The following is a 27409-nucleotide window of genomic DNA, read 5'->3' as shown; positions in this document are numbered from 1 at the left end:
AGGGGAAGTTGAATGGTATATGTGGGAATTCTCTGTATTAACTTTGCAACTTTTCTGTAAGTCTAAAATTACTCCAAGGTTTTTTAAAGTGTTGGAGTAAAAAATGATTATGATTATTTTAGAGTATAATACTTATTTTTTTTAAAAGTTAACTGCAAAAACTTCCTCAGGCAGGTCCTTCAGGATGTATTTCAGAAGCATTGTTAACTTAGTAAATGACAGCTCCCTGTGTTATTGTCCCTGAAGACCTTCCAGTGGGACAAGATGCGGAAGTGGAAGACTGTGACATTGATGATCCTGACCTTGTGTAAGCCTAAGCTACTGTGTGTGTTTGTATCTGTCTTTGACAAAGTTTAACAAAGAAAAAAAATTAAAAATAGCTTATAAAGATATATTTTCATACAGCTGTACCATGTGTCTACACTGAAATTACAAAAGTCAAAATGTTAAAGTTCATAAAGTAAAAAAGTTATAATCAGCTAATTTATCAAAGAATTTATTACAAATCTAGTATAGCTCTGTAGTCTAAGTGTACATTGTTATAAAGTCTATATTCTAGGCCTTCACATTCACTCATCACTTCCTCATCAACTGACCCAGAGCAACTTCCAGTCCTGCGAGCTCTCCTTATGTTAAGTCCCCCATTTTTTTTTTTTATCTTTTAAACAGTATTTTTACTGTACCTTTTCTATGTTTAGATACACAAATATTTACCATTGTGTTCCAATTGCCTAAAGTATTCAGTAACTTGCTAACCAGGTTGGTACAGTAGCAGCAATAGGCTATACGATATAGCCTAGGAGTGTAGTAGTCTAGACTATCTAGGTTTAAGTACATTCTATGATAGTCTCATGATGACAAAATCATCTAAAGGACACATCTCAGTACATTATCCCAGGCATTAAGTGATGCAAAATAGTACAAAACACTAGTCTATTCTTAAGATGATCATCCGAAAAATTTAAATGCATTTTACAAGCTCTGTATAACTAGAGCTTCCACCATTTCTTTATAAGTTACATTTAGATGAGTAGAAGCTATTCTACTATTAGCTACTGAAGAAGTAAGCAGAAAGATATTGTTGCCTAGTGGCATAAAATGCAGGCTTATTGACTTTTTTTTTTTTTGGTGAAAGATTACTCTGAAAGAGCATGAGGAATATGCCTAATTTTCCTCAACATTCCAGTATATACTGATCACACTTAAATTCATTCTTGACCTAATTTCATTTTCATAATTTACCAAATTTTAGCTACTACTACTACTTTAAGAATTTTTGTCTTGAAAAAGTTTAAGATTTAACATGGGAAAAAGAAAAAAGGGAAAACATAACTAAGATAGGCTTTAGGACAACTATGTACTACTACAAGTATCTTTTATAGTTGTATAATTGACAATTATAATGATGAGAAGATATTAAAAATAGATACCAATCCTAGGATTTTCAATTTTTTCAAGGTAGGAAACTGTATTATTTCACTTTTGAAATCAGACATAGATATATTAGAAAAATCAATTAAATCAACAATTATATACAGCTGTAATTTTATGAGACAAAATCTTATTTAAAAGCACCTTTACAAAAAAAAAAAAAAAAAAACCATGCGATATAAAGTAACATGGGACACAGGAATCAATGACTTAACTCCCACAGCCCCAAACTTCTCAACAATGTTCTATACACTAGTACAGAGATAAAAAAGATGAAATAAAGTATCTTGAAGAAACAGAGTATCTTGAGGACATGGTAAGACTTTTTCTTAAAGACTTAAAATACAATATTCTTTTACTTATAAATTTGGTAAGAGTCCTCTTAAATATTGGAGGTGGTAGTGCAGACAACCGTAGTACCACATTACCAAGGGTAAAGAAGACTAATGTTTAAAAGGGCTCGGTCAAAGAAAAACAAAACCTGTACTTGTCATGAGTAAGGGATATTAACAATTCAAAAGGGAAAAACCTATAAAACTAGATATTTCAATTTATGCTTGGAGTTTAGAAATTACAGCTAATGCATTTTCTGACTTAACTAGAGCTTTTTGTATTAGGCAAGTTAAACATAAAAAAAGACAAGGACTACTTCGATTTTACAACTGAAAGTGATGGAAAACAAATGTATAAAACTTACCTTTATAAAATATATTTATGATATATTTCTGATAATAGCAAACCAATTATAAAACAAGAATTAAAGGCATCCCTTCTCTTATGCAGTTGACAAAAGTCTCCCTATATCTTTAGTTTCTGTAATTTCTACTAGAAAAAAATTTAGAATAACTGTACATAAATCATATATACATAGAAGTATTAACAATAAATGCTACCTTTTAAGTTCTAACTGGCCACAAATGATTAATAGGTGTTTGTGAAACAGAAGTCTACTATCATTTGCATTAAGATAATACCAATCAAGTATTAAGGGTTAATAAGAATACACTTAAATTTGGTGCAAATTTAATTTTATTAAACCTTACAATGAATATTGTGGCATATGATTTTTCCATTGTGTGACAATTTATTAGCTGGCATCTGAATACAGTACTTCTTTTGGAAAAATACACAATGGGAACTGACAAAAGGGAGAGAAACTAGTTGTTTAGTGATACATGAGGGCAAAAAAAAAAAAAAAAAAGAAAAAGAAAATAATGATGACCAATTAGTTTGTTTCCTTAGTATCTAACTCTAAAATGATTAAAGTTCTAGGCAATAATGCTGTTGTTACAGTGTACAAGAATACGTTATCATCTCATCCAGTCTGCACAATTCTAAGAATAATTATAAAAATTATCATATTTGTAAATTCAGCCTAAGGTTTCTGTTGGGCAATATGATTTTTAAAGAGCTACTTTTCCCATATAACCTAAACAATTTTCCCAAATCATGGTAGCCTGGGGTCTCTATACACATTAAGGTAGTCACTTCACAAGTGAGCTATCACTTAAATTCAAATTCATAAAGGGCGCCAAATTATCTTTGATTTGGGTTTATGCCTATCAGATTTATGAATAAGAAAAATGACTATTTTTAAGTCCATAGTCTATTTGTCTTTATAAAGTAGACTGGCATCTGAGTAAAATTACCATTTCTTTTACAGAAATGATCAAAACAGTGGAACATCTAAAATTCAGCAGGCCCCAAACGGTTATTTTCATAGAAATGTAATAAGAACTTACACATTAACTCCAGTCAATACCACCATGCTACAGTGTACAGTTTAGTTTGACTCACATGAGTGTAACAGGTTCATTATTAAAATTTACTCATCTGTGGTTCAAAAAATAACAGAAATTTAAGTATTTTATCATAATCCATTCGTAATTTTGAGAATACTTTCTGACAAAGGCTTTATTAGTGTCTAAGTTCACATTTATGAAACAATTTCCTCTAAAATAAAATAAAATCAGGGACAATTTTGAGCTATTAAACTGATTTTTCAAAACCTCCCAATGGCATCTGTGGAGATGGTAGAGAAGGGGAAATATATTCTAAGTGAAATAAGTCATTTCAGTTATCAAGACTGAGTTCTAAGTTATCTATTTTTAGTGGTACAAAAATGCTAAAGAAATCCTTATTTTACACCGGAGTTGTACAATTCAAGTTCAGCTGTAAAACAGTAAGACATGTGTGCCTTACTCTAAGAGCATGTAAGCCCTCCTACCCAGCCACCAAAGAGGAAGAGGAAATACTAAATCACTTAAAAATCCAATTGTCATCTTTTACCCCAAATTATTGAGATCTCCTGATATAATTTACTGTAATGGCAAAGTTTTCCTTTATAAAAATAATAGCATATACATATATAATTATTATACCACAAAGTTAGAGGCAGATGATTTGAAAATACTGATATTTGATATTTCTAGAATATTGGTCTAAATCACAAAATATTCTTAATATATGTGACAATTCAAATATTTCATCAAATTTACTAGTAAGAGATAGTAAAACCTCTTCATCAAAAGGTTGGAGAGCATTCATTCATATCCCAATTTACTGTTTCTTAATGGTGAAATCAAATTTGCAACCTAGTAAAATGTGTGAGAATATCTTTTAAAAATTAAACCTCAATTGTTTAACCAAAAAGTCAAATAATGTTCTCTTGTTTATTTACTACTCTTCATGACAAGGTTTTTACTAAAGATAATGACAAACCTAATGTGACTGTTTGCATTGATGATTTAAATAGTGACACTAACCCTCAGAACAAAATGTCAACACAAAAATCCAAGTGAGTAATCCAGCTCATTAAACTCACAGGTAAACTGAGTTTTTCTCAAATCAGTAAGGAGCTTTTTATTCAGAACAACTTCATTAAGACATTTGCAGGGCAAATATGCCATCATAAATTTTATTCTGAAATACAATAAAGTGCTGAATGATAATTACCTGAATCTTTTTTAGTACTTTTCACTTATCTTAAGTTAAAAGAGCCCTTTCTGTGGCATTAGCAAATCTGTGAGAGAAAGAGAAAGAAAGAGAGAAAAGACAGTGAGAGAGAGAGAAAGGAAAAAAGGAAGAGAAAAGAAAAGCTAACTTCCAGTAAGGGAACAGGAAGCACTGCAACCTTTCATGTTTAACTAGGGTGACAAATAATTGAGACCAAAGGAATCAAAATAATTCATGCAAGTTATCTTTAAAGGTATACGTAAGCTTGAAGAAAGAAAGAACACTGTTACTGACCTTTGATATTGTGGCAGTAAATTGCATACTAAAATACCTTAATTATCCTAGATGCCTAGATCTGGCTTGGCAAGCATCATGCCACTGACATGCTTTAGCTCTTTTTGTAACTAAAAGTGATTTGCAGTTCAATTACTGAATATTTGAATGTGACTCATTAAGCTGTGTGATAAACTTTGAAGTTAAATTTAAGCAAATTCTCTACACCTAGTCACACCATCAGCACAAGCAGGACAATGCTGGAGCAGCATGAAAGGTGGGTCACTTTAAAAAGATTCTTCATTTTACTACATGATATATTAAGATGACAGACCTAAATTTCAACTGGGTTAATGAGTTAGAATAGATCTGCTTCCCAAATTTAGCACACAATAATTTCAGTGGATTAGAGAAAGAAACCTCAGATGTGAAGAAAATGAAGAAAAAAAACAAATAAAAAAGCTTGAGCTAAAATAGCTAAACTGCAGCTCTAAAAATTGTCATGCTACAGAGTACTTTCAAAAAAAACTAACTTTGTAACAAACATAAGAAAACAGTGTTTTGAGTTGAAGTTGACCAACTGCTGCATAGAAAATATGCTAACATACAACAGTCAAGTTTAAGCCTGTGCATAGAGAAGATAAAGCACTTATGGTAACTGCAAATGGTAACGAGTCCTTAAAGTTTGTACAACCTAGCATGGCTCCATAAGGAAAAAACTGTAGTAGAAATGGTTAGGACAAAAAATAAAGTAGAAACAGGAAGGAAACTTGAGAAGAGAAGGAAGAAGCAGGAAAAAAAGACTTTCAATTGTATAAAATTCACAAACCAGTAAAGTATAAAGACACCATGGAAAAATGGTTAACTCTGCCCCAAACATCCAACAGCAAACAAAACCAGAATGAATAAGCCTTTGGCAGACAATTTTAGAAATTTGAATATGATGTTACATTTCTCAGTAATTCACAAACAATATATTATATGGTATATTTATATTAAATACTGGGAAACCAATCCTGTAAATTTGATGCTTATAATGGTTTAGCCAATGAGAGCACGATATCAATCAAGCTAAATGAATGCTGGTGTAATCACAACAGTGCTCATTTATGAAACAACTGTTACCAATTCGTGCTTTGACAGTGCTAAAATACAGTCAAATTATCATCTATGAAGTGAAACAAAGGTCTCTAGCTTTTCTGGGATGTGCCCTTTATAATATATTCTATGATTCACTATGACACGAGCAGCAAGACACTGCAATGTGGTATGATTTATAGGCTGGATCAAATTTTTAGCTATTTCTTTCTCATCCAGCAAGTCACTAGCAGTTTGTTTGTGCAAGTTTGTGGCATCAAAATGTGCACCTGATTTAATAAGGAGATTCATGATGTCTGGATGGTTGTTAAGAGCAGCAATATGTAGGGGACTGTTGTCATCCGAGTCTCTGACGTTCACATCAGCACCACATTCTATCAGTATCGCAGTAACTTGTAGAGATGGAAATTTACAAACAGGGTACCGCCCTACACATGTGGTATTCTTGTCCACAGCCAGATGAAGAGGGCTGAAGTTATTCTTTCCCCTTGGATGCAGCTTAAGAAACCTGTATATAGTCTGCTTTTTGAAATGGTCCTGTTCTAGGGTACAAGGAACTTTCTCTAACAAGCAAATTAAGTGCAAAATAATAGAAAGAGCCTTATTTAACTGTAATGGGTCAGCGGGACACTGAGTTTGTTTGATAGCTCGCTCTATTTCAAGGACGCTTTTGCAAAGTATGCCCATAAGATCATCAAATGTAACAGTAGTACCCAGCAGGCCTTTAGCCCTATCCTGTAGCATAAAGGAAAATAGTTCTGCAAAAGATAATAAGCTGCTGGCGGTCATTGGGCTTAAAGGATCCAAATTGCTCTGCTGCATATCCAAAGCATACTTCCATAGGTTGATGCATCGTTTGAAATTTCCAGAGTCTGCATAGACAGCGCCTCTATATCTAATATAGTAAGAGGTATCAGGATGAGAAGGACCAAGAATACGTTCTCTGATTAATAGTGCCTGCATTCTCATCTCATCAGGATCAGCAATAAGACCTTCTAGCTCTTCTGCACTGTTCACCTCCTTGGCATAATCATAAGCCATTATGAGTGTTTGTGGCACTGGTTTACTAATAATATTAGTCCTATCACTGTACCTCATGTTCATTGCCTTTTTCCAGTATTTCAAAGCCCCAAGGAGATCTCTTTTTTTGTCTACAAATGTAGCTCCCAGAAGCTCTAGAGCGTTAATACGTTCTGTCTTGCTGGTCTGTGCATGGTGTGTCAGAAAATCCACAATATTTGTGTGACCAGTCACACTTGCTGAGAGAAGGGGAGTCATTCCATAACCATCCTTTTCCATCTTGGCACAATACATAAGAAGCATCTTCATGATGTCCAAACTTCCAGATTCTGCACAATCATGCAATGCAGTATTACCTTAAAGAAAGAGAAAGAAAATAAATAAATAAATAACATACATTGAGGGACCAGAATATAACGTAATATGTATATGTACTTTAGAACCTAAAGAAAAGCAGGCAGCTCTAAGCCCATAAGTAGGACATACTTGGTTTACAAATCAGAAAAAAATTCCCCCAGCACCTAAAACTAGTATCTGATATTAAACTTGCTGAATAAATGACATGACCATATTAGGTATAAAAAGACATCCAAAGTCACCAGAAGAAACTCAAACTAATCCATGGTCTCTTGGTATTTTCCATTAATGTTTTCAAGTACATATTCTATGACTTAAAAATGGATAGAATACAAATAACCAGCTATTCAAGTCACTGAACTTCCAGGTCAGTTTCCACATTTATAAACAAAGAATTGGTCTTTTTTTTGTCTTTAGAGACCAGGTCTTGCTATGTTGCCCAGGCTGGTTTTGAACTCTTTGGGCTCAAGCAATGCTCTTGCCTCAGTCTCCCAAAGTGCTGGGATTGCAGGTGTGAGCCAGCATGCCTGGCCAGACTGGCCCTTAATATACCTAAGATTCTTCAGTTTCATTCTAATAGTAGTCAGAAACTATTTTTTCAATATTTATTTTTGATTGCCAAGTGAATTTCAACTGTCTTAGCCAATATTCTTGGTAACAAACGATTGTCCCCAAAAAGCTCTCATAAGAAAAACAAATCCATGGAATTTGAAAAATATGTGGGTGGTTCAATATGAAACTTAAAAGGAGATATCTGAAGTGTCCTTTCATAATGGATTATTTCCTATTATAATTTAACTTTGTATGTACATTTTTTATTATAAATTATAATTCTTTACAGCTGTACTAAATGTTCTAACACTGTCCTTTTTTTCCCACACACAGATTAAAGCTGACAACAGGCACTGGCACATTAGTAAAAGGCCGTATGAAACATATTAAGACATCAGAAACACCAGGTATTTTAGCTAAGTTTAATGATAAACATTTTACTAATTGTCAAAATAGAAATTATCATGCCCACCTCTGGTATTTACATACAACATTTACATAGAATTTCAACACTCAGTCGTTTTAGGCATGTCTGTAGAAAAGAGGTAGCACAGCAGGCTGAGACTGAGTACTTAGAAAGACCTTCTTGCAAGGTTGGACCTATGGCTGGTAGCTGGGAACTTGGCTGGTAAACAGTTCTTTATACTGATATAACTTTCCCTAAATGATAAGGGTAGCTTACTGTACCTAAACTGTTTGTACCAACAAGGTAGTTTATACTGAATGCCTGGTTTCCTTCTGGGAGTCTGAAATTTTGGATATGAGCTAGGCAAAGGGTACCTATGTGACCAGCCCCCAATAAAAATCTTCAGCACTGAGTCTGCCATAGGCTTCCCTTGCTAGGAACATGACACACATGTATTTACATTACAGAAGAAGTGTGTGCTCTATCTGATCCCTCATGAGAGGAACAGAGCATAATAACACCTACGCAAAGATTTATCTACACCTCACCTGTGCCTTTACCCCTCATGATTTAGCTGCATGTCCTTATATTACAGCAATAAATGTTGCTTAGGAGTACAGTTGTATGGTGAGTTACCTCCAAATATGGGGGTGGCCTTGGGGATGCCCAACACAACATGTGTACCAGAAAGTATTTTAAACTTGAATACTTCAAGTAAATTGACTTTATAACTAAAGTTAGAAAAAAACAAGTTATCATATTAAAAATTGAGTTTTTCCACAAGATTATCCTGTTTAGTCTTCTACGATATCTACAAGGACTATATAATTATTCTGACCCAAGATTCAATGGTCTACAATGAAATAGTGTTTGATAAAATGTTTTAACAATGTGTAAGCCAACCAATCACTGATAGAGCCCAGAACTTCTGACTATTGATGTTCATTTATTTAAATGAACATCAATTATTTAAATTATTAAAATAATTTCAATTAAACGTGACTACTATACCAAGTATATTTTAAACACTCTCTTGTATTGAGAACCCCTACTATTCCCCATGTTTTACTAAGAAATAGGCAATATAAGAGAAATCTGAATATAAAGAAATGGCTTAGATGGCACTCTTTTCTATTCAGAGTGGCACAAAATCAAGAATAAAATGTAGCAAAAGCCAATTTAATGAACTATATTTCTGTATTTATTGAAAAAATACAGAATATATTTATTTTGAATACACACGCATACCAGGAGAAAAGAAGTAGCTTTGAAAAAACAAAGGATAAGGAAGACTTTCACATCCAGTAATGGCAAAGATACCTGTAATGTGATCACCCTCCCACTAACAACTAAAAAAGCTGAAAAATGTATTTTTAAAAATCTGCTTGACAGGATTTAAGAGATAGCAATGGGACAATATGAAGGAGAAGAAAGAAAACTAAAGTCAAATTCAAAATTTGAGGCAGCTTTCCCACAGTGGCCTCCACCAATTGTGGAAGAGATAGCTGAAAACCTGAGCAGAACTTCTGACAGCCTTGCAGGGATAGAATGGGAAAGCAAAGCCTACAGCCTACTAAGAAAGGAACTTAGAAAATTCCCCATACTTTGGGTTAGAGCTCCAACTTTTAATCCTAGGGAGTTAAAGTTAACTGAGTTAACTGCAAATAGACTAGCTTTCACAAAAACTGAAATCTAATTTAGAATCATCTCATTATTGAATTAAAATAATCCAGGATTGCTAGTATACATAATTAAAAGCCAGAAGCAAATATAAATACTATTTAGAGGAAGGTATTATCATACTAGGGTTCAAATTATTTATATTTTTCATATGTAATGCTTGGTATCCAATCAAAAATAATGAAAAGGAAATAAGGAACTATAACACAAAAAACAAAGAAAATAAGCAGCTGACAGAAAAGCCCAAAAGGAGACCCAGATAATGTAGTTTATCAATGCAGATTTTAAAACAGTAACTATGCTTAGCATATTCAAGGAGATTTTTTAAAATTGAGAATTGAACAGAAAACTAGAAACTAAAAATTCAAGTAAACATTCTAGAACTGAAACACTCTGTGGGTGGGTTTAAAAGTGGATTTACACACAGCTGAATAGAGAATTAGTAACTAGAAAATAAGTTAGATGAAAATATACAGAAAGAAACAGGGAGTGGTAAAAGAACAGAAAAGATGGAGACTATAAGATAAAGAAGGAACAATGTCAGAAGATTGTTGTGAACATACTCAAAACCAGAATTCTAGAGGAAGAAAATGGGACCCAAAGCAATATTTAAGAAGATAAAGTCCAAGAATTTTCAGAAGCCGATTAAAATTTAAACTGGAAATCCAGTAGGTTTTACAAACTCCAAGAAGGATAATAAAAAGAAAAACACATTGACGTAAAACACAGCAAAACTACTGAAAACTAGGGACAAAGAGAAAAATCTTAAAACAAGAGAATGAATGGAAATTACCTATAAAACAGCAACAACCAAACTGACAGCAAAGTTTTCACCAGGAACAACAGAAGCTAGGAGACATGGAATGTTATTTAAAAGCATGAGAGAACACTTAACTGCCAACTTAGAATTCTATACCCACATCAAGAATAAATGTCAAATAAAGAACCCTTTCAGGAGAGAAGGAAATGAAAAGGAAAAAAATTAAGATATTTATTACCAGCAGTTCTAAATACTAGATGGTGTCCTTTAGGCAGAAGGAAGATTAACCACGTGGAAGTCTGAAGATATAGGCAAAAACATCAACAGAAAGTAGAAAGAATAAATACTGATTTAAAAAATAATAGTATTTTGTAAGGCTTGAAATACATACATAGAAATAAAACACTTGACAGCAATAACATGGAAGTAAGGAGTGTAATTGGTGTTAACATGTTCTAAGATCTCTTTGTTGGAAAGATATAAAACTAGAAATTTATGCTAGCCTTTGATAAGTCAAAGCAGTGCTGTCTAGAATGACTACTAAAATAATAGAGGGTATGCATATAACTACATTTTTTTCTGTATATCAGAAAAAAATGAAATAATAATCCAAAAGGTGGCAAAAAGACCAAGGAACACAAACCAGGCAGGACAAATAAAAATTAGAAAAATACCCAGGAGATAAAAATCCAAAAATATCAGTAATTACATTAAATCCAAGTAAAGTAAATGGTCCTATTAAAAGACAGAAACTGTCAGACTGAAGAAACAAAGAAAACTCAAGACACACTGCTTACAAGAGACACACCTTAAATATATGGGTAGAAAATGACTTTAGAAGTGAAAGTTTGGAAAAAAACTCTTTGCAAAAACTAAATATTAAGAAGCTATCTGATAATAAAATATGAAAGTAGACGTTAATGGAAAATACATGATTAGCAATAAAAGGAAATATTTTATAATTATATAAAATTCAAAATATACAGATATAATAATTCTAAACTTGTTTTCACCTAATAACATAAAATTAAGTTACATAAAACAAAAATCGACAGAACTACAAGGAAAGCAAACAAATCTGCAAACATTAGTACATCTAAACATATCTTTCTCAGTTTGGAAGACCAAAACCAGTAAGGATAAAGATTTGAACCTTACAAACTTGGTTTAACTAGCATAAATAAAAGAAAGGCTTAAAAAATAGCTAAGTTTCCATCTGAAGAAGTTACAAGGAAAAACAGTAAATTAAATTAGAGAAAGTAGAAGCAAACAGTTAAAAAAAAATGAAAAAGAAAAAAGGATAAGTATGCTAATACAGCATTTTTTATATTCCTACATTTTATTTAACTGTTGCCTCCTTTTAATCTTATATCAATAACTTTGCAAGGTAGAGATGACAAACTCATTCTACATACAAATAGGAAAGAGAATTTAGTGGGAAAACATAAACTCCAACTGCCACTTTAGTGTGCTGCTCATTTCTAAGGTCGTATTTTAAACGCTAGTCATGTTAAACTTCAATGAATAAATTATATCTAATATAAAACCAAACCTCATAATAGAATTTCAACCAATCACATCATTTTCTAACTCTTCCTCCAACTTTCCAACTCGTCCAAAAGCTTTCACGCTTCCTCTAAGGAAAAGCAGAAAATCTTTGAGATGGCCTTCAAAATTCTACATCATTGATTCTCAAAGCACTATCTGTGTGGAGAGAGCAATGAGGGAGAAATCTATAGTTTCAGAAAACATTATGTGAAGTTTAATCTTGGATATGCAAGGATATGGATTTTAAAAGACTAACAAATATTTCCCTACCTTACCTGTTTAGCTTCATTTCTTATTATCTCCGGAATGAATGATTCACTGTGCATCTAACTCAGGGACTGGCAAACTTTTCCAATAAAGGGCCAGGTAGTATTTTAGGTTTCCAGGCTATAAGGACTCTGTTGTAACCACTAAATTCTGCCAAGTACCATGAAATATGCTATGGCAGTATATTAAATTAATGGACATGGCTGTTTTCCAACAAAACTTTTACTTATGTACTCTGAAATTTGATTTTCATGTGTCATAAAATATTTTTCATTTGATTTCTTTCTCAACCATTACAGAAATGTAAAAATCTTTCTTAGCTCTCAGGCAGTACTAAAACAGGGTGAGCTGGATTTGAACCCTGGGCCATACATAGTTTGCCAAACCTGCTCTAACCAGAAGACACTGTCTACATCTCCCACACCCAAGGCAGAAAATCTGCTTATGCTTCATATTATTCCATCCTAAGGTCTTCGCCCAGCACTAGGAACAAACAGCCCTGTTAACTTCTACCTCTATGCCTCAGTTCTTGATTTTCTTCCTATAATGCACTTTCATCTTTACCATTTTAACTTGTCCTTCAAATTTCACTAGAAATTTCAACTGCTTAAAGACGTTTTCTTGGTTATATCATATCAATTTTATCATCGTGAGAATGCATGGTGAATATATGGGTCATCCTAGTAATTATTCATATAACGCCTATTATAATATCTGACAACAGTATAATGCTCGTGTTTCACAAGTAAGTTGTCACCTAAACTGTCTATTCTAAAAATATACAGATCCTATATTGTATTTCTTTTATATCCCAGAAGCAACTAACACTGCTAAAGCTAAGGTAGATTCTAAATTTTTAATATTTGTTATCAGAAAAAGTAATTAGTTTTTGCAGACAAAATAAGTTCAAAAAGTAGTATCCTAGAAGGAGATCTTTTTAATTACTCAAGCATGTTAAGTGTATAACCACTACACTTTCTGCCCTGGAAGGTCCTAAAGGTAAGTTTTTGAATTATAGCCTAGAGCACTACTTACAGATTAGAAAACAGAGACAAAAAAAAAAAAAAAAAAAAAAGCATGATCTTAAAGCAATTATAATTTTTGTGTCATTTCTCCAAGTCTTTTTATATGGTATGTTTTGACAAAGTTATAATATATATTAAAAAAACTATTCCCTGCTTTTCACCTACATCTTGGACATTCTGTCATGTGTTATTACATGTCTGCATACTTTCTGTAACTACACAGATTCTACATAATCCTTAATGGTTTTATGCTGAAAGTTCAAGTAAGGGAGCATGTCATACTTTACATAAATATTTCCCTGTTGATGGACATCTGCACTGCTTCAGAATTTTTACTATTAAAATTAATGTTTAAAAAACTATAAAGACAGGTGACTACCAAGGGCTGGGGACTGGGAGAGGGGTTATATGCAAAGGAACATGAAGGAAGTTTTTGTTCTAACTCTTAATAAACAAGTAGTATATGTTTGTCAAAAATTACAGTACTGTATACTAAACAGTATGAATTTTATTGCATGTAAATTATATGTCAATAAGCAAATGACCAAAAAAATTAATGCCTAGCTTAAAATAGAATAAAAAATGTGTTAATATACATCTTCAATTCACTACCAATGGGATTAGAAAAACTGTTTAAAGTTCCCCCTTATAGTATTCTTTCTACTACCAAAATTAACTTTTTAATTTATATTACCTCTATTCGTTGGTAAATAGAATATTTTCTCATATCTGTTTATAAACTTTAATTCCTTTTATGACATGTCTATGTTTTAGTTTCTGGGATTAATCTGGCTTTCTAGGTGTAAGCACTTTATAAAATAACTGGTTGCTTGTTAAATTTATTGTAAATATTTTGCTATGTCAGTTGTTTCAAGTGTTAGATATGCTGTATTAAGTGGAATTTTTTGTAAAAAAAGTATTATAACATGCCAAATAAAAAAAGTGAGTTACCAAGGTCTTGTGACTAGTATGTGCTGTTACATGCCAAAAATCTTTAAAATCATATTTTCTTTTTTGCTAGGCAACATAATTGATTTAAACTTTTGGTGCATAACAATATATGCCAAGTACTATAGATTCAGCTCAAGAATTTTCCCTGCGTTAAAACATTCCCATAATACGCTGATCATACTTCCCAAAGATTTTGTATCTCCACATGATGTCTTCTTTTTTACACTCTCAGAGTGAGAAAGACAATGAAAAATAAACAAAGCAACACAAAGTTCAAAACTAGATACTACTAGGTATCTGAAATGAAATTAAAGATATGTACCTCTGAAATTTAATGGATTTACCTTTAGCTAAAGAAAAAAAACGAAGAGAAAAAGAAAAATGTATTATATTAAACAATTCTCAGTGCCTGATTAAGAAAAAGTTCAACTGGAGAAAAAAAATTTCTGGCACTATATTCATAAAACAAAAAATTCATGATTTCTCAAAAGACATGTTTGTTAAATGGACATTTCTTAGAAATCAGGTTACTGGTACAATATTAAGTATTAATTCTTTTAAAGAATTTCTCAAAACTACATTGAGATACCATCTCACGCCAGTTAGAATGGCGATCATTAAAAAATCTGGAGACAACAGATGCTGGAGAGGATGTGGAGAAATAGGAACACTTTTGCACTGTTGGTGGGAGTGTAAATTAGTGCAACCATTGTGGAAGACAGTGTGGCGATTCCTCAAGGACATAGAAATAGAAATTCCATTTGACCCAGCAATCCCATTACTGGGTATATATCCAAAGGATTACAAATCGTTCTACTATAAGGACACGTGCACACGAATGTTCATTGCAGCACTGTTTACAATAGCAAAGACCTGGAACAACCCAAATGCCCATTGACGATAGACTGGATAGGGAAAATGTGGCACATATACACCATGGAATATTATGCAGCCATCAAAAACGATGAGTTTGGGTCCTTTGTAGGGACATGGATGAACCTGGAAACCATCATTCTCAGCAAACTAACAGAAGAGCAGAAGATCAAACACCGCATGTTCTCACTCATAGGCGGGTGTTGAACAATGAGAACACATGGACACAGGGAGGGGAGCACTACACACTGGGGTCAGTTGGGAGGAAATAGGGGAGGGAGGGTGGGGGGTAGGGAGCTGGGGAGAGATAGCAAGGGGAGAAATGTCAGATGTAGGTGATGGGGAAGAAGGCAGCAAATCACACTGCCATGTGTGTTCCTATGCAACAATTTTGCATGTTCTTCACTTGTACCCCAAAACCTAAAATGCAATAAAATAAATAAATGGGAAAAAAAAAAAAAAAGAATTTCTCTAGAAAGCTAAAATAGTATGATACAAATAAAAACAATACTAAGAAAATCTGGAAGAATGAAAAGAGCCATTTTCATTGGGATGCTTCTGGGATAAACATTAAGGTAGGGAAACTATGGGAAGTGCTCGTGCATTAAAGGATGGTAGTATTACTCAAGAAGCATCTAAAGTGCCAATCTTCACTGCTGTTAATTTTAAAGACATCTGTAATCTTTTGATAGCAAGTAAGGCATTAAAAATTCATGTTCAATTGTGAAGCTTAGGTGCCTAGGAATAGAATCAATTTTTTTTTTTTCAAATTAGGTAACTCCAAAACATATCTGTATTTTGAGGAAGATCTAGTTAGAGGCCCAAGAATTCTCTGGGTCCAAACCAAGTGTTTTAGGCTTGATAAGGACAAGTATTATTACCAACCAACCACCTAAATCATAAAAGAGCTTCAACATAACATAAATATCTCAATTTGGATACAATTACCAAGATTCACCAGGATCAGGTCAGTTTCTAAGCCACCCTCATCGAATAGACAGAATTTACTGATCTTTTTAATAAAACAAAAATGTCCTCCTAAGAACTGCAAAATATTTAACAAACACAAAATGTCTTTAAATTGCTTTTTCTAGTAGTAACAACTCAGTAGATTCTGCTGTTTCTAAGTTCCTCATGTAGTTCAAGCTTTGTGTGTGTGTTTAGTGTAAGTCAAATAAAGCTATGCTTCTTGAACTTTCATGTATAAAATCACTAGAGAGTCATAGTAAAATGCAGATTTTGATTCAGTTCATCTCGGTTGAGTCCAAGTGATACCTATGCTGCTGGTCCTTGAGTAGCAAGAAAATAGAGAAGAAATATTATTTTCTTGCCACATATGGATACTATATAGATACTTGCCACATAACTAATATATCTAATAGCAATAACAAGTCATAATGAACATAAATTTAAAAGGAGGGCTAGGTCACGGCCCTCTTTTATACCACACAGAAATAAAATTTTATCATTCCTTTTTATTCTAAATTTAAACATATGCCAAAGCAGGAATAGGGTTATGTTTTACAATTAGATTACAAAGTTTCATCCACGGAAAAGTTCCTGTGTAGTAAATGGCATAGTATCAGTAAATCCCACAGTCTACTCCTAACAATTTTCTTGCTTAAGACATTATATAAGTGATACACAGCCAAATTTCTTTCTTTTCTTTTTTTCTTTTTGAGACAGAGTCTCACTCTGTTGCCCACACTGGAGTGCAGTGGTGCAATCTCAGCTCACTGCAAACTCCACCTCCCGGGTTCAAGCAATTATTCTGCCTCAGCCTCCTGAGTAGCTGGGGTTACAGGCATGTGCCACCATGCCTGGCTAATTTTTGTATTTTTAGTATAGATGGGGTTTCACCATGTTGGTCAGGCTGGTCTCAAACTCCTGACCTCATGATCTGCCCACCTTGGCCTCCCAAAGTGCTGGGATTACAAGCATGAGCCACTGCGCCCACTGTCAAATTTCTTTAAAAATTAGTTTGTAAAAGAAATATCCAAATTGCTATAAATACCACCATCAAAAAAGTAAAAGAAAAAAAATCCACAGAATGGGAGAAAACATTTGCAAATAATATATCTGATAAGACATATATAAGAATATATGAACTCTTACAGTTTAGTAACACAAAGATAATCCAGTTAAATAACATGCAAAGAATAATGAAGAAACTTCTTCAAAGAAAACAGAGACAGAGAGAGCCAATAACCACATGAATTAAGCACTTAAAAAAATGTTCAACATCATTATCCACTAGAGAAACAGAAATCAAAATCACAATGAGATATCACTTCACACATCCTAAAATGGCTATATTAAAAAAGAAGAGTAAGAACAAGTATTGGAGAGGGTGCGAAGAAACTGGAACTCTTCTTATATTGCTGACAGGAATGTAAACTGGTACAACTGCTTTAGAAAACAGTTTAATGGTTCCTGTTAAAAAAAAGAGTTACCATACAACCCAACAATGCCACTCCTAGCTAGAGGCCTGAGAGAAATGAAAACATACATCCACAGAAGAACTTGTACATGAATAGCTAAAAAGTATAAACAAATGCCCATCAGCTGCGGAATGAATAAAAGTAATATATGTTTCAATGGAATATTATTCTGCAATAAAAAGAAAAGCACTGATACATGCTACAAAATGGATGAACCTTGAAAACATTACACTAAGCAAAAGAGATAAGTCACAAGACTACATATTATGTGAATCCATTTAAATGATATATCCAGAACAGGCAAACTGACAGAAACAGAAAGGAGATTAGTGGTTGCCTAAGACTAGTGCAGTTTCCCAGTAATGGGGAGGGATAGGAGGGAGTGACTGTTAATGGATATTAGATTTTTTGAGAGGTGATGAAAACCTGATAGCTGTGATGGTTGTATAACCCCATGAACATACTAAAAAGCCATTGAACTGTACACACTTTAAGTGGGTTTGTGAATTTTATCTCAATAAAGTTGTTTAAAAAAATCCAATTAAAATCAAAATATTGTATTTTTGGTAAAAGTGTAAGTTTTGACTGATAGAAGCAGCAATTAGAAGGTCTTTTATTATAATAGATTTATCTAGAAAGACACAAAAACAATCCTCATCTCTCTTTCTTCAACTTACTATGCTTGGCACCAACCCATTCCTTCCACAACTTTGTAGCTGGGGTTGGGCTGAGTATAGAGGTGGTACACTTGCAACATGAGGAAAAGGTGTGTGGTTCAACTGCACAATAATGCTGATTCCAAGTATTTTATTCCCTGAATAATTAATATGTGTGGGTTAATAGAGGAGATAAGAAAGGATAAAAGGAACAAAACAACTTAGGGTATCAAAAGAGCCCTAGAAGAAAGCTTCTCTGCTTAGAATGTTTCCCTTCCACATGTAGTCTATCATGAGAGATACTCAAGAACAGTTCATAAACAAAAAGGAATTTAAAAAAAAGAAGCAAAGATAAATTGTGCCAAGACTACAATGTGCCCTCCCTTCATTAATTATTTGTATAAGGCACTGAGCAAACATCATACAGAAATTTAACAATAAAGGTTCTTGAGCTTATGACAAAGTTAAATGCTAAAAAAAATCTGCTTCCGGCCGGGCGCGGTGGCTCAAGCCTGTAATCCCAGCACTGTGGGAGGCCGAGGCGGGTGGATCACGAGGTCAAGAAATCGAGACCATCCTGGTTAACATGGTGAAACCCCGTCTCTACTAAAAATACAAAAAATTAGCTGGGCATGGTGGCGCGTGCCTGTAATCCCAGCGACTCAGGAGGCTGGGGCAGGAGAATTGCCTGAACCCAAGAGGCGGAGGTTGCGGTGAGCCGAGATCGCGCCACTGCACTCCAGCCTGGGTAACAAGAGCAAAACTCCGTCTCAAAAAAAAAAAAAAAAAAAAAAAAAAAATCTGCTTCCACAGAGGTAAGATGCATTCTTATAACCTGAGGGAGATGAGGAATTGCTTTTGAAATGAGTCTTGATGTTAAGTAGAATTTTCAAGGCTAAGAGCTGTGGAGCTAAGGGATGAGGACTAAAAACAACTAATTATGTGTAAAAAAACTCTAATGACAGAAAATCTAATGACAGAAAACTTCTTCGACATTATAATTCCCTGTCCTGTTCTAGTTCACAGATACCCTAGTCAATCACAGCTCTTCCCAAAGGGGGGAAAAAAAGAAGGAAGAGATGTTTTGATCAGATTTGCATCCATGTGACTTTTTCATCTGCCTCTCTCCCTCTCTCTTCCACTTCTATCTTCCATCATATATATTCCTGATGCCTCAACAGCATAAATCTCTGGAATGCCCAGGGTTTCCTGAGTTTTATTTCAAACAAACATATTGTATCAATCAATCTATGAAAATCTGATAAAAAAATGAACCCAGTGAAGGAGCCACATTGTACCCGAAGGCGAATAAGTGAAACTAAGTTCTATCTTAAGTTCATGTTACTGCCACCAACAATATGAACAGCAATAGTGCTCAGGAACTACTCCTCCTCACCAAACTGTTCAATTCTGTGAGGATTGACAGTTCAAAATCCAATCTGCAGGGACAAAGAACCACATAGATATTTCCCTATTAAACTCAATTTGCACACCATCTATGGCTTAGTTTATCCAACTAGGATACCAAGTCTTCCCAAGGACACAGAAAAGTGTGCTGGGGATATAAGAAGGAAAAGAATGAATATGGAACAACTTATAGGAGTAACTTCATAATTTGGGATTAAAATGTTAACGAATTCAAGTAGTAAGTTATTTAAACATCATTACTCAATCAAAATACATACAGATATATTATGCAGTAGATACAATTTTAAGTCCTTCCCTTCCCCCTTGTATTTTTCTCTGAAAGTAGGTATGCTGAGGTAACCAACAGCTAAGAGTCAAGAAGGAAATGAGAACTTCAGCTTCCAACACTCAGAAAGCACTAAAGTATGCTAAAATAACCTAGCTTCCATGACAGCAATCATTATCTTAATCTATTTGAATACCAACAGTTTTTAGTTTACAAGGGAGATTTTCTCATTTGAGATTCTTGTACATTTACAGTGGGGAATTAAATAAGATTTTTCTTTAGCATTTCCTTGACTAAAACACATCTATACTCTAAATGCCTATATTATGAGAGAGAAGTAATATAAAGCCCTGGATTTGCTTTAAACTTCTAGAGAAAACAAAAGGAAAGTAGAAACATTTTTTTTAACTTTAGTAAATGGATAATTGTTGAAGTAAAATGATGGATACATAGCGGTTCAATGTATTTTCTCTGTGTGTTAAATTTAGAAAGTTTCTTTAATGAAAAGGCAAACTGTCTGAACTAGCTCTCTCAAACCCTTTTAATACTAGCTCTCCATGCTACACTCCTACATGTATTTTCCCCTTTTCTGAACTCCTATAGAGTTCTACCTGTGCCAGTCACTTTTGTCAACTACTGTCTTTGTTACTTCAAGTCTTCATGCATGTATTTATTTCCATACAGAAAGGCCTATAAAACATAGTGCTTGCCAACAAGGAGCTTATAATCTTTCCTCTCTTAAATCCAACATGTCCACTCAACAAGCTCATTTAGTGTCAGATATTCTGCCCAGTGTATGGGATGAAAACACCAGGTCTTTAGCCTCAAAGACTATGTAGTAGAATGCAGTTAGATGTCACAGTGATGTAGTAAAATGCAGTTAGGTAAGTTTCCCTGAAAACAAATAAGCAAACAAACAAGCCACTCCAGTTAGTCCTCTGCTGAATCACTGGCACGAAGAATAAAATCCAACTCCTTTACCAAGATTCAATGTCCTTTAAAATCCAGCCCTGAGTGCCTTTTAGTCCAAATATGCCTACTTTCCAATTCCTGGACCCTCCAAGCATATACTTCAGTGTGCCTTTCCTTACGCCATTTCCTAAACCTGCAAAACTACCAAAACCCTTCTGCAGATCTATACCCCAACAAACTTTCTTCAGATCTAAACTCCAACCTGTCTGCAGATTTAAACACCAAAATTCAAGGCCCTGTTTAACTTCTACTTTCTCCATGAAGTAATCCTAGTCAGTACACTTGCTCAAAATTCTGTAACACAGATTGCTTATACTACTCCTTCACAAGATAAAAATGTGACACCTTGTATCATCTAATCTCCAAAATGTCCAACACAATGCCTTGCCTACAGAACATGCATGTTAATTGCCTTATTACCAATTTACTTAATTACTTTGAGTATCTAAACTGACTGACCCACGAATGAGGACAGAATGTCTTCTAGAGCCAGTCTCCAAATCTTGAGCCTACAGAGTTTTCTACTGGTCTGTAGTACTGAATCAAGAACCTTTAGCTGCCCAATTTCCATTAGAATTAGGGTATAAAAGTGGAATTCAAGAGGACTTCACTTTGGATCTGCAAAGTTCTATTCTAACTCCAAACAAAAACAAAACAACCCCAAAACACAAACAGAAGAACCAAAGAAAACCAAAGATGAATATAACCACAAAGCACTGAGATCACTGTGATAGCTCTGAGAAGGACTCACCTAATCACTTCTGATTTGCAGTCTAGAGTCCTAAATAAGAACCAGCTCCTGTCTCAAAAATCAATTGTTGTGACTGTTAAACTGAAGAAGTATTCTTAAATATCTCAAAGATATTTTCCCTTTTGGAATGCCATTGGAAAAGAAGAAACTCATTGTCCCCTCAGGTTAAAAATTGTTGAGGATAAAGTATTTCCAAATATCTAATAGAAGAAAGCACTACTGTTGCACTTACCATACTGTGGTTTAAATATCTACTTATGAACCTGTCTCTCCAATCAAACCATGAGCTCCTCAAGAGCAGGGAATCAAGGATTGGATATCTTGTCTTATTCCTTTTTGTACATCCTAATAGCCTGGCACACTGAGGGACGCAACAATTGCTCTCATTTAGTAAGTTCTACCTTAGGTTAAAACATGTTCAAAATGCCAGTAGCCTGTTAAAAAGTAATGAAAAGAGGTTAAATAATATGTTCAAGTATCAATTGCCTGTTTAAAAGTAATGGAATGTAGAAGTCACATGCATTTTATCTTTAAGTAGACCATGTATGTGTATAAAGTTGAAGTTATTAGAAAACAATTTTTGGAATGAAATTGTTTTCTCATGTTACATGTAGTTTTTAAAAGATATACATATTAGATATTGATACTGGGGAAAAAAATGACTTAGAATTAGTTTGACCAAAAGAGAGAACATACATACCCTCACTTACAAGACTATAAGATGACAGTGGTGACAAAGGGACCATTTGTCTGAAAGAGCTCAAAAGTAATCAAGTTAAATACTGTTTACGGCTTCTCAGGAGAAAATCCTGAAATAATATGAGCTATTTATATTAGAGTTCTCTCATATATCTCCAAAAGTATATAAAGAAGCTTTGAAAAATATAAGGGAAGTAATACCGGTTTTCATCTCTCCAATGACATGAGTTTAAAACATACCCCAATTTGACTTAAATATGAATTTATCAATAATCTCTACATCAAGCTGATGAATAAAAAGTCCAAAACAAAGAAACAAAAAAATTCAACAAAACTAGCAGTCATGATTTCAAACCATTCCCAATATTAACATGGTTAGTTCAGCAGTAATTTGCTCTCTTAAAACAAGCATTCTTCAAAAGAATGATATTGTTTGAAGAAAAAAAAAAATGCCATCATTTGATCTACCAAGCCACCTAAAGATAATCAGGAACAAACGAAAACACTTATTAGAAAGAATGTTTACAGAAACTTTTTTTTAATCATACTGAAAAACTGGAAGCAACATAAAACTCCATTAGTAGAAGAGTATGCGGCTATTGAAATTAAAGACCTATAATTAGTAATTTAAAGATAATATTTATTAAGCTAAAAAACAGGTTATAGAACAGCATATAAAACTGCATACATATATCTGTATGCAAAATTCAGAAATATCTTTGGAAGTACTATTATCCCTGAGTACTGGAATTTTGTGGGATTTTTACACTTCCTCTGGAAAAAAAAATTCAGAAAATTCACAATGATTTTGTATCATTTTTATAACAAATCTTTTTTAAAAAGATCATACTATGTACAGTAAATATCCTCAGTAACTACACAGTGCCCCATAATTTTGTGGTTTAACCTTTCTGAAAGGCAGACACCATCACATTTGCAAATGTATACTCACTTTGATTTAGCAATTCTAAACACAGGTATTTATACTAGTTATTCTCATACAAATGTGCAAAGACACATTTTTGTTCAAGAATGTTCACAGTAGCATTGTTTATATTAGCAAAGTACTGGATGTGACCTAAGTATTGACCAGTAGAGACCAGAAAAATTATGTACATTCATACAATGAAATACTGTATCACCATGAAACAGAATGGGGTAGCTATATGTGTTGAAGTTGAATGACATCCAAGTTAGAAAAATAAATAAAGACAGAACAGTATGTAATCAACCACTAGACGGAGGGCTACACAAACAAGTATGCTTGTACATAGACAAGACTGCTTGTATTTGCATAGATCAGCTCTAAAAGGACACATAAAAATTGTAAATAGTGGTTGTCAGCACATTAGAGATCTAGAAATCAGGAATAAGACTTTTTATTGTAAATCATTTACAGTTTTTTTTTTTTTTAAACACGTCTATATGCTACTTTTAAATTTTAATAGCTTTTAAAAATGAGGTAGTAAATTTTTTTGCTATTGTATAAATAGATTTGTTTAGGGAAAGTTAAGGTTTTCAAGTATCAAAATTATGCTATGAAGACTGTTGCTTTTAAGGGTTAAGAAAAATTCTAAACTATCTTTTGCTACTTTTGGATTACAATCAACGAAAATTATACACAATTGTAAACTTGGAGCCCTTTTTCTGGACAAAGGTGTTTACACTGTTGCTAGCCAACAAATCCACATCTGTTTAATCTAGTTCTTATTTTGCATTCTCAGTACTGAAGCGGTTTTAAAAATGTATTTTCTCTCTTGCTATATTTAATGCATATTCTTATAAAAGGATTATCTATTGACAACAAATATAGAATAAGGGAATAGATTTTTTCCTTTTCCACTGATATTAATCCTTCCAGGTCAGTTTGGACTAGTCTTCTCTGACAGAATAAGTGAAATAACTACCTAGAACAAACAAGACCATGACTCAATAAACATAGTAGTTTCTACTCCAAGGTTGTTCAAAAAAAAAAAAAAAAAACTAAGAAAAATGTATTACACTTAACCATATTCCCATGTAGACTAATGTAGATTAAGTAAAAGCCTAAAGGCTCAGCTCAGCTACCATTAACATGCTCTGTAACTTTAGGGAACCCATTTTCCAAGAATTTTGTTACTCCAAATAAGAGAGAAAACACTGCTTAACAGAGTAACAAAAGTCTTTTATCACACTTTTTCAGTGTATTACCAAACATCAGAGAAACACTCAACAAAGTCAGACTGGAAGACTTACCTAATCAAAACAAAGTCTGTCAAATGTTGGTTTACTCAATACCAATGCTTATAATTATGCATCAAACTTCCTGAAAATAAGTGGCAGACACGTAGAAAAACAAAGAAGCTGAACTCACCTTTAACACTTTTTCTATTAACATCTGCCCCCTTTTCAAGTAAATACTGAGCAATCTCTTTATGTCCTTTGTAACATGAAATCATCAAGCACGTATGCCCATGTCGGTTTGACACTTCCAAATCAGCTTTGTGTTCTACAAGGTACTTCACTATTTCCAAATGGCCATCGAAACACGCAGCTCGAAGAGGAGTTGAATTAGTTAAAGTCGTGTTGTTGACCGATGCTCCATGATTTAACAAAGACTGGACCACTTTCAGATGTCCTGCTGCAGAAGCGGCCCATAAAGGGGGAGCCCCCTCAATGGTTTCGCCATCAAAATTGACGGAGCCCCCAACTTCTATGGAGGCACTGCACTGCTCTAGGAGGAATTCCACCATGTCAAGGTGCCCATACCTGGCGGCCATCAAGAGTGGCGTGGCCCCATTTGTTTTTTCAGAGATCAAGGAGGAAACCTCCTCTTTGGATTTGCTTGCCAACAATTTGGTGAGAAGCCGGAGTTTGCCATCCCGAGCTGCGTTAAATACTGCTGTCTTTAGATCCATTTATGTCCAGTTGAGACGCTGTGCTTTATTTACCTTTCAAAGCAGAGCTCCAGCTTAACTCTATCGACACAGCCAAGAGTCACAGGAACCAAAGTTCAATATTAATTGCTGCACCCTAGAGCGGATATACAACCACGAAGAGTATGTTCCGTCCTACTGCCTTCCAACATCTGACAAACGGCACCAAACTAGAGAAAGAAAAAAAAAAATAGCAGCTTTTAATTTTCTATAGGTAAAGGCAAAACACTTCTTAATTCCACTTCTGTGGGAAGAAAGGAATAAAAGCTAAACTTCAGGCACTACTCTGTCCCAAGGCCCCCTGCCCCCAAAGAAAAGGTGGTAAAGAAAAATACAGAAGGTACAGAGACCCAAATGTTTTGGTGGCAGGCAGTCTCCTCCATGTGCGGAAAATTTAAACACTACAGGCAGCCCGTTTTCTCGCCTCCAGCTCTAATCAGCCAAGCTTTGTTCTAGTTTGGCTTTGCACACGCCCAGGGAGAGTACAACCGAAAGAGGCAGGAAACTCGGGTTCAGAAATGTTTCTCTTTCTTGCATCTGCAGGCGAGCTGGCCAAGGGCGCCAGGCTAGAAGGCCTCATTGAGGCCGGGTTTTGAGAAGGAACAAAAAGGTCGGACACACCAAACCTCGGCTAAGGCCAAAACTCCACCTAGCAAAATTCTCTTTCCTTTAAAACTACTCACGGCTCTCAGGAAATCCGCCTGCCTTTTAGCCATTAACTTCGCCCGCCCCATTTTGATCACCCCAACCCCCCGCCAAGAGATGATCGCAGGTTCCTCAAACCACAGTCGCCCAACACAACACTCCCCTCGCCCTATTCCAGACAACGGCAGCCCCCTCCCCAATCTCCTCCACCGACTACAACCCGCTCCCGAAGGGCCAAGCCTGTGGCCTCCAGCCCGCTGCCCGCCTTCGGCTTCGCCGGCGCCCTCCTTCCCGCCCAGGCCTTCCGCGGGCACCTCAGGGCTCCGGCCCGAGCCCTGGCAGCCGCCGCCGCCGCCACTACCTGCCCGGGGGCTAGTCCTCCCCGCCGCCGATGGTCACTCGGGTTCAAGCCGTCCCCTTCAAAGGGAAACCGTTGTCCCCGCCACCGCCCGGGCCGCCCAGCTCCGCCTGCGGCCGCACAGCTCCTCCATGCCCCGCGACCCACAGGAATGAATCCGGGCGCGCTGTTCGCCCCGCCCCGCCACCCGAACTGCCTCCCGCCCTCTGAGTCGGCTCCGGCTGCTGCGGCTTCTGCGACGGATGGTGTAATAGGCTGTGAGCCGGGGGCCGGACAAGCCTGAGCAGAGCTTCACATCACAGACTGCAGCCGCGCTATTGGGCAGTGGGAGGGCGGCAGCCGCTGCCAGCAACCGCCTAGGGGCGGGGCGGGGCGTCATGGCCAGGGCGGGGCGTCACGGCCAGGGCCGGGCGATGGGGGGCGGGGCCGCGAGCTGCTGGAAGGACGTGCCTGCGTGCAGCGTGCCAGGGGGCGGGGCGCTGCGAGGGGGCGGATCTGTGCGCATCAAGTCTCTCGAGGCAGATCGAGTTCTGAGATCTCGCTGGCTCCTCTCTTCTCCAGTTTTCGGGGTGCTCCTTTAGGGAATCTTTCGGTTCCATCTCAGAGACCCCAGAAGGGTAGTGTGTTAGTCCGTTTTCACGCTGCATATAAAGACATACCCGAGACTGGGTAATTTATAAAGAGAAAAAGCTGTTACAGACTTAGAGTTCCACGTGGCTGGAGAGGGGAGGCCTCACAATCATGCCAGAAGGGGAAGGGCACCACGTCTTACATGGCAGCAGGCAAGAAAAAAATCAGAGCCTAGCGAAAAGGGAAACCCTTTATAAAACAATCAGATCTCATGAGTCTTATTCACTACCATGAGAGCAGCATGGGGGAACCGCCTTCTTGATTGAATTATCTCCCAATAGGTCCCTCCCACAACACGTGGGAATCAAGGAAGCTAAAATCCAAATTTGGGTGGGGACCGGTATTATCCTCACACACGTGAAGGCCCTCAGATTAGTCTTCTGTCCTTCCTTTGGTGGGCCCTGGAAATCACCAAGCTCGTAATTACACCTCAGAACACACAGAGGAGATCGG

The 27409-nt window shown here is 35.5% G+C and overlaps 1 protein-coding gene across 3 annotated transcripts; it reads right to left on the bottom strand.

Annotated features, from left to right (window-relative positions):
* Window positions 1-1128: 1128 nt before the first annotated feature.
* On the bottom strand, window positions 1129-26720 carry FEM1C (fem-1 homolog C). Of its 3 annotated transcripts, none has more exons than XM_032274188.1 (3): window positions 26330-26720; window positions 24762-25493; window positions 1129-7133 (listed from the first exon to the last, which is right to left on the bottom strand). In XM_032274188.1, exons 2-3 carry the CDS (start codon window positions 25303-25305, stop codon window positions 5824-5826), a joined length of 1854 nt encoding a protein of 617 aa, XP_032130079.1. In that variant the 5' UTR covers window positions 25306-25493; window positions 26330-26720; the 3' UTR covers window positions 1129-5823. The 3 variants fall into 3 exon arrangements, with proteins under 3 accessions (XP_032130079.1, XP_032130102.1, XP_032130090.1); XM_032274211.1 differs by lacking the exon at window positions 26330-26720 and adding an exon at window positions 25674-26039; XM_032274199.1 differs by having other exon boundaries at window positions 2443-7133; window positions 26283-26370.
* Between the last annotated feature and the right edge of the window lie 689 nt (window positions 26721-27409).

Source organism: Sapajus apella, unplaced genomic scaffold (assembly GCF_009761245.1).
Source record: "Sapajus apella isolate SASKATOON/1434 unplaced genomic scaffold, GSC_monkey_1.0 scaffold1, whole genome shotgun sequence".
NCBI classification, from domain to species: domain Eukaryota; kingdom Metazoa; phylum Chordata; class Mammalia; order Primates; family Cebidae; genus Sapajus; species Sapajus apella.
The sequence above is the reverse complement of the archived record's forward strand: the minus strand, read 5'-3'. Positions and strand labels throughout refer to the sequence as shown.

Bases quoted from the DNA above. Each gene is read 5' to 3' on its own strand.
- FEM1C (XM_032274188.1), bottom strand. From the start codon at position 25,305: ATGGATCTAAAGACAGCAGTATTTAACGCAGCTCGGGATGGCAAACTC. The intron at 7,134-24,761 runs GTGAGTTCAGCT...TCTTTCTTTAAG, and splicing joins TAATAGAAAAAGTGTTAAAG to GTAATACTGCATTGCATGAT.